Consider the following 8707-nt stretch of genomic DNA (forward strand, 5'->3'; position numbering starts at 1 on the left):
CCAGAGTTTAAATAACAGGCGGGAAAACAACAGCGCTTCATCAAATGCTGCACTTTGATGTTACCCAGTAGGGTAATGAAACGTCTGCGGAACAACGAACTAGCTCGGTGAGCCAACCAACCACCAGAAGATGGTTGCAGTTGTTCGAGGTCAGTCATCTCACCTCCAGGACATCACTGCAAGAGTTCCTCAGGGTACAGTCCTGGACCCAACCATCTGCAGATGCTTCACCAATGACTTCCCTCAAATCTAAGGTCAGAAGTGAGACATTCACCGATGATTACACAATGTTCAGCACCATTTCAACTTGTCATATACTGAAACAATTCATGTCCAAATGCAGTAAGACCTCAACAATATTCAGGCTTGCTAAACAGAAAATAACCATGTCACACATGTAACAGGCAATGACCAACTTCAACAAGAGAAAAGCCCCCTCCTTGACATTCAAAGGCAATATCATCGCTGAATCCCCACTGTCAATACGTTGGGGATTACCACTGATCAGAAACTGACTTAGCAACAATATAAACACTGTGGTTATACGAGCAGGTCAGAGTCTAGGAATCCTGCAGTGAGTAACTCATTTCCTCAATCCTAAGAGCCTGTATGCTACCTACAAGGTACAAGTCAGGAGTGTGATGATATAGTCCCCACTTACCAGGGTGAGTACAGCTCAAACAACCTTCAAGCAGCTCAATACTATCCAGGCCAAAGCAGTCCATTTGATTGGTGCCATATTCAAACATCCACTCTTTGCATCATCAATGCATATCATCTACAAGATGCAAAGGATCACCAAGAATCCTTAGAAAGCAGCTCCAAACCCAGAACCACTACCACCAAGAAGGATAAGGACAGCAGATACAGGGAACACTGTGAGCTGCAAATTTCTCTCATGCTGCACACTATCCTGACTTTGAAATATGTCATCCTTCCTTCAGTATCTCTGGGTCAAAATTCTGGAACTCCTTTCCTAACAGCATTGTGTGTTTGTGCACGTACACCAAATAGACAGCAGTGGTTCAAGGCAGCAGTTCACTACCAACTTCTCAAAGGCAACGAGGGGTGGGCCACAAATAGTGGCCTAACCAGTAAAGTCCACATTTCTGACTGAATAAACTAAACAGTAAAACATGTCAAAAATCTCATAAGAAATGGAAACCTTTGAATATGCCTGAAAAGTTTAGAAGAACAGAACACTAGATATCCATGTAATTTAAGAAACATACATACTCAGTTTCTTTCTGTGGTTTTCCAAATTTGTTCTTCTTGCAGGCTACTTGACCGTGATAAAGTCCAGTTAGTGCTTTTGATTCATTTGTCATCGCCAGTTCTCCAAATTTCTAGACAAGAAAATGCAAGACATTCCCAAGGTCCTGATCGAAATATTTAACAGCCATATCATGAATTTCTATTACAGGTTATTAACAACTTCAACCGTACATATCATAACCTTCTACACGATAACCATACCATGAAGGTCCAGCCTGAGGCATGGTGACCCCTCAGGTTCTCACCACTGTTGGATTGTGGCGACTTTACCTTCCTTATGATAAAGGCCTATTTTGTTCCAGTAACTACCTGCAACTATATGCATCAAGTTTATACAATACTGCGACTAAGATAGTCACAATGAGTCAAATAAAGATGTTCGAAATAAACTATCAGTCACTTGTTATAAGACTTAGATCTCTTGTAGCATATTTGCTACAGTCACTGAATTAAAGCAAGATGTTAAACCTATGAAACAAAGTAAGTCATGAATGTGTAATAAGGATTAAACTTTTAAGTCACATACAATAGAAAATACCCATTCCTGAAACAGATGCAATATTTGACACATTGCTATATTGCAAAATATTGAGTAAGAATGGAGGAATAATATGAGAATCCTTGCCAAGCCTTACTGACAGAAGATGCAGATACAGTTTTGTTCTGAGGAAGAGTCACCGGACCCAAAACGTTAACACTGTTTTTTCCCTCACAGATGCTGCCAGACCTGCTGAGCTTTTCCAGCAACTTTGTTTTTGTTCCTGATTTACAGTATCCGCAGTTCTTTTGGTTTTTACAAGTTTTGGTCAGGCACAGATATATTTGGCATTGAGTATCCTCGCATTGGTTTTGAAATCTCCTTCAATTTTCATAACACTTCCACATCACATTTGCAGTGTGAATCACAGCTGTATTCTTGGCATAACTTAATTCCAATCTCTCAATAACTTTTCTTGAATCTCATGATTTTATACGTGCAATATATTTTTACCTTACCTGCGATTCAACTAGATAACCGGCATCCGATCCCTGCTCTAATCCAGTTTTCACAACCTTAAATGAAGGAATATATTAAATCACTAATTTGAATTTCATACCAATTTACTCGTCCAAGCTTAATCAATCTCAAGAAATATTGTTCTAAACCTACCTCAATGATCTTCAGTGGGGCAGGATAAAGTCCTTTGGTCTGCGCCATCACCTTTTTTCTTACCATTTTATAAACTTGCTCCCTGATTACAGGAAACTTAAATGCCCACGACTGCACAGCTGCAACAAATAAAACAAAGCTTAGGGAAAAAAATCCCTTTTACTAATCAGGATACAATCCTCATGGTAGTCTATAATTTGTATTTATATAGTAATTTAAAAATATCATATAGTGCATTAGAAAAGAATAGATGAAGCAGCAGAATTTAAACAGGGGTAAGGGATATTTGAGGAAGTTTTCAAAAAGGGAGAGAAAAAGGGTGAAGGTGAGACAGTGATTTAGGTAGGGAGTTAGAAGGACTTGGATCCAAATGAAGAAGATTCTGCCACCACATGAACAATTCCCACAAAGTGGTTTGGAAGGATTGTTGCAGAGAAGCCCAGCTTTATGAAGACTTTCAGATACAGGTTAGGAACAGGTGGCAAGAGGGTTTGGAAATGACATGGAGATGTCACAAGAGGGGTGGCATGGGAAGGATGGAACAACATGGGATTGGTGAATATGAATGGAATTGGTTTTGTATGGCAAAACAATAATTACTGAGCACAATTAATAAAACATTGAAAAGCTGTTGCATTTGATATAAAAAAAAATGTTTCACTGGGACAGGTTGGAGCAGCTTGTCCTGCTTAGGCAGCACTGTGCCCAGCAGACTGCCTCTGACAACCATTATCACCTCACCAATCTCTTCCATGTGGCTTCACAAACCATTCATACACATTTGCCAAATTGTGAAATCTGGATCTGATAGCTGGTATCCTCGGTCCTTGAAAGAAGTGGCTGTGGAGGTAGTAGATGCATTGGCTTTAATCGCCCAACATTTTCTAGATTCTGAAAAGGTTCCACAGGGTTGGAAAACTGCAAATATGACAGCACTATTCAAGAAAGGAGGAAAACAGACAGATAGGAACTCTGAGCCAATTAGCCTAATTGACATTGGCAAAATGCTAGAATCCATTTGAAGGAAATAGTACCATGGCATTGAGCAAATCATAATACAATCAGGGAGAGTCAAACACTAAAGAACAAAGAACTGCAGATGCTGAAAATCTAAAAAAAAAAATTGCAGCAACTGCTGGAGAAATTCAGTAGACTGGAAGTATTTGCGGAGAGAAAGCAGAGTTCACCAAACCTGAAATGTTATCTCTGCTTTCTCTTGACAGATGTTGCCAGATTTGCTGAATTTCTCCAGCAATTTCTGGCAGAGTCAACATGATTTTGTAAAAAGGAAATTATGTTTAACAAATGTGTTAGGATACTTTGAGGATGTAATAAGCAGGATGGACAAAGGGAAACCAATGAAAATAGTGCATTTGGATTTGCAGATGATATTAGATACAGTGTCACTTAAAACATTAGTATACACATTAGAGCTTATGCTGTTGAGGGACAATAGCATAGATGGAGGATTGACTAGCTAACAAGAAGCAAAGTTGGAATAAATGGACCATTTTCAGTGTGGCAAACTCTATCTAATCGAGTTTAATAGATTGCTGGCACTACAGCCACTTGTGATCTATATTAATAACTTAGAATCCCTATGGTGTGGGAACAGGACCTTCAGCCCAACAAGTCCAAACCGACTCTCAAAGCATCCCACCCAGACTCATCCCCCTATAACCCACCTAATCTACACTATGAACGCTATGGGCAATTTAGCATGGCTAATCCACCTAGCCTGCACATCTTTGAACTGTGGGAGGAAACCTATGCAGACACGGGGAGAATGGGCAAACTCCACACAGACAGTCACCCGAGGGTGGAGTCGAACCCGGGCCCCTGTTGCTGTGATGCAGCAGTGCTAACCACTGAGTCACCATGCCGCCCAAAGACAGTTCTGAGTCAGGTGGGACTTGAACCCGAGTTGCCTGGCCCAGTGGAAGGGATATTACCGCTGTGCCACAGGAGCAGATGGACAATATTGTAGACAAACTTGCTAGTGACCAAAGATAGGTTAGAAAGTAAGTTGTAAGGAGGACAGAATTTGCAAAGAGATATAGATAGAGTTAGTGAGTGGAAACAGAATTAGCAGATGGAGTACAATGTCGGATAATGTGGGGTTGTTCACTTTGACTTGGTTAATTACAAAGCAAAACATAATTTCAATGGGGAAATAGAACATAGAACAGAATAGCACAGTACAGGCCCTTCAGCCCATGATGTTGTGCTGACCTATTATCCTACTCTAAGGGCAAACTACCCTGCATACTCTACATTTTACTATCATCCAAGTGCCTATCCAAGAGTCACTTAAATGTCCCTCATGTATCTGACTGCACTAACACTGCCAGCAGCGCATTCCACGCACCCACCGCTCTCTGTGCAAAGAACCTACCTCTGACATCTCACCTCTACCTTCCTCCAATCACCTTAAAATTATGCCCCCTCGTAATAGTCATTTCTACCCTGGGAAAAAGTCTCTGGCTACCCACTCTTTCTATGCCTCTCATCATCTTGTACACCTCTATCAAGTCACCTCTCATCCTTCTTTGCTCCAATGAGAAAAGCCCTAGCTCCCTCAACCTTTCCTCATAAGACGTGCCCTCCAGTCCAGGCAGCATCCTTGTAAATCTCCTCTGCATCCTCTCTAAAGCTTCTACATCCTTCCTATAATGAGGCGACCAGAACTGAACACAATATTCCAAGTGTGGTCTAACCAGGGTTTTATAGAGCTGCAGCCGAATCTTGCGACTCTTAAACCCAATTCCTCTGCCAATGAAAACCAACACACCATACACCTTCTTTACAACCCTATCAACTTGGGTAGCAACTTTGAGGGATTTTTGGACGTGGACCCCAAGATCCCTCCGTTCCTCCACACTGCCAAGAATCCTGCCACTGTTTGGAGAATTCTGCAGTAAAAGGATTGGCTGTTCTTATACTTGAACAAGGAATTAGCATGCAGGTACAGCAACTAATTAGGAAGGCAAATGGAACATTGGCCTTAATTGCAAGGGGAATGTAGTATAAAATGAGGGAAATTTAGCCAAAATTGTACAGGCATTGGTGAGACTGCACTTTGAAGACTGTACAGTTCTGGTCTCCTTGCTTAAGAAGGAATATACATACATTGAAAGCAGTTCAGCAAAAGTTAATGCGATTAATTCCTGGGATGAAGGAGTTGTCTTATGAGGAAATGATGGACCAATACATGCTGCAGTTTAGTAGAATGAGAGATCATTGTAATGGAATACATAAGATTCCAAGAGAGCTTAATAGGGTAGACGTTAAGAGGGTTTTTTGTCTCATGGGGCAGCCTTGATCTAGGGCCACAACCAAAAGGTGCAGAAGAAAGAACTATTAGCTAGAAATATTGATGTTAGAATAAGAAAATTATTATAGAAAAGAATTAAGAATGAAAACTGGACTTGAAATCTGCTCTACAGAACTACCAGACTGCCATAACCTGGCGCTCCATACAAGCTGAAAACAGTAACATGCTGTAAGTTCATAATTGGCCTGTAGTTATCTGCCTTTTGCCTACATCCTTTTTTTAAACTGCAGCATGATATTTGCTGTGTTCTAGTCCACTGGGACATGCCCAGAGTCCAGTGAATTTTGGTAAATTACCACTAACGCATCTACTATAACTTCCTCCATTTCTTTCAGCACCTTGGGATGCATTCCATCAGGACCAGGGAACTTATCTACCTTTAGACCCTCTAGTTTGCTCAGCACTACCCTTTAGTGATAACAATTGAATCAAAGTCCTCATCTCCCATCATATCCTTAACATAGAGATAACAAGGTGTAGAGCTGGATGAACACAGCAGGCCAAGCAGCATCACAGGAGCAGGAAAGCTGACGTTTCAGGCCTAGACCCTTCTTCAGAAAACTCTCTCATATCCTTAACATCATTCTTTGGCATGTTAGACATATCTTCCAGCGTGAAGACTGACAAAAAAGGCCTCAGCCATTTCAGCATTACCCAATTATTAATTCTCATCCTCTAAGCGACCTACATCCACTTTAGCCAGCCTTTTCCATTTTATATATTTATAAAAATTTTTCCTATCTGTTTTTATATTCTGTGCTAGTTGCATTCATAATCTATCTTCCCTTTCTTTATTTCTTGCCTCATGGTTCTTTGTTGCTTTTTAAAGTTTTCCCAATCTTCATGTTTCCCACTACTCTTGGTTACTTAGTAAGCCTGAGCCTTTAATTGGATGCCTTCCTTTATTTCCTTAGTTACCCAAGGCTGGCTCTTCCTATCCTTGCTATCCTTGTTTTTGACCGGAATATACTTTTATTGAGCACTGTGAAAAATCTCTTTGAAAGCCTTCCACTGTTCCTCAACTGTTCCACCGTACAACTTATGTTTCCAGTCTAGCTTAGCTAACTCCTTCCTCATCCCATTGTAGTCTCCCTTGTTTAAGCATAAAACCCTGGTTTTAGATGATACTATTTCACCCTCCATTTGTAGCCGAAATTCAATCAATCATACTGTGATCACTCTTTCTGAGAGGATCCCTAACTATGAGATCATTAATTTTACCTGTCTCATTACACAGGCAGATCTAAGATTGCACGTTGCTTGTAAGTTCGATAACATGCTGTTCAAGAAAGTTACAGATGAGTTCTACGAACTCCTCTTCAAGACTGTTTCTATCGACTTGATTCGCCCTGTCATTGGGGAGGCAATGGCCTGATGGTATGTTCACTGAACTGTTAACCCAGGGACCCGGGTTCGAATCCCGCCATAGCAAATAGTGGAATTTGAATTCAATAAATATCTGGAATTAAGAGGGACTCTGGTTAATTCCATTTCATTTCTAACCCAGTGGCTCAGACAGATTTCCTATTGTCAGACTAACTGCATTTTATTTTAAACTCAGCAGAGGAGTTAGGTCTCAAATATTTTTCAACTTTATAGTTCAGCTAGCCGCTGGAAAGATGCATTGTCAGTCTTCAGCACTGCAAACAGGAATAAATCTTCAACAGAAGAAATTCTTTATTGTAAAATAATTTGCTGTATTAAAATGGTTTCCTTTTAGTTTTTTTGAGAAACTAGTTTTCATGGGAAAGTGCAAAGTAGGGCTTAATTTTAGTTGCCAATAAATGGGAGGTTTTGCATCATTTAAAAAAGTCAGACTACAGCATCGTGGTAATAAGACCTTGAATACTAGACCGCAAGGATTCCAAATTAAATGCTGAAGCTCCCATTTTGCAAACCAGACAAATTTTATAGGAGCTTGTGAAACTTAGCATGAAAGAATAGTTAAAAATCAACATTAATAGTAACTAAAACAATGGTACAGAAAAAAAAGTACTGCTTTGCAGTTGCAAATACTTACTGTCAACAAGTGTTTTCTTCTTTTGAATGGAGATCTGCTTATTTACTAGTCCTCTAGCACAAACAATTGCTACTTCTTCCAGGTATTCCATTGTTCTCTCCTCTGGATTTTTCAGGCCAGGGCCTATAAAAATTTACGAAATACTGCATATTGTTTTATTTGAAGAAGAAATTATTCACATTCTAAGAAACCACAAGATGAATTCATGCTAGAATGCAGACATTGTTTTTTACCAAAACATTTTAATGGTGCCTCTTCAACTTTTGGACTTGGGTAAATATCACTAACTTCATGGGATTAATTAGCAAAAGAAGCAAGGGTGATATGAGAAAAGAGGTTTTCATGCAGCGAGTGGTTAAGGCATCTGAGAGCACGGTGAAGGCAGATTCAATTGAAGGATACAAGAAGGGATTCAGACTGTTATGTGAAAAGAACAACATGCAGGATTATGGAGAGAAGATAGGAGAATTGCATTAAGTGATTTAATAAGTCACAGAGCTGGGGCAGACGTAATGGGCTGTGTTTCCTTCCACACTCTAACAACTTGCTGCATGAAAAGTATATAACTTTATGATATTGCCTTTGCTTCTTTTCCCAATAACTTTCAGTCTGTGCAACTTTGCTCTAGACCCTTTCATGAGTAGTATCAGTTTCATCCCATTTACTCTGTCCAGTGCAGGCCTCTAACTCTATGGCACTCGATTTTAAAAAGTTAGTTTTAGATGCCAAATATTTCAAGTATCTTTTTGAATAACATCATGTAAAGTATAATTGCAAAGATAAATGCAATATAAAATTACTGTTTCACAAAATCGAGAAGGAAAGGATGATACCTGCATGAAGTATTTTATAAGGTGCAGAGCTGGATGAACACAGCAGGCCAAGCAGCATCATAGGAGCAGAAAGGCTGACGTTTCGGCCTAGACCC

General features: G+C 39.9%; 1 protein-coding gene across 2 annotated transcripts in view; it reads right to left on the reverse strand.

Annotated features, from left to right (window-relative positions):
• The window catches only part of LOC109910714 (hydroxyacyl-CoA dehydrogenase trifunctional multienzyme complex subunit alpha), a 101896-nt gene that overhangs the window by 50340 nt on the left and 42849 nt on the right, over positions 1 to 8707 (reverse strand). For both annotated transcript variants that reach the window (XM_048597195.1, XM_020509954.2), the window contains exons 8-11: positions 7780 to 7902; positions 2426 to 2544; positions 2272 to 2328; positions 1237 to 1346 (exon numbers count right to left, since the gene is read on the reverse strand). In XM_048597195.1, coding sequence (XP_048453152.1) covers positions 1237 to 1346; positions 2272 to 2328; positions 2426 to 2544; positions 7780 to 7902 — 409 coding nt within the window. The remainder of the gene's footprint in view (positions 1 to 1236; positions 1347 to 2271; positions 2329 to 2425; positions 2545 to 7779; positions 7903 to 8707) is intronic.

This window comes from Rhincodon typus, chromosome 5, assembly GCF_021869965.1.
Source record: "Rhincodon typus isolate 14 chromosome 5, sRhiTyp1.1, whole genome shotgun sequence".
Lineage (NCBI taxonomy): Eukaryota > Metazoa > Chordata > Chondrichthyes > Orectolobiformes > Rhincodontidae > Rhincodon > Rhincodon typus.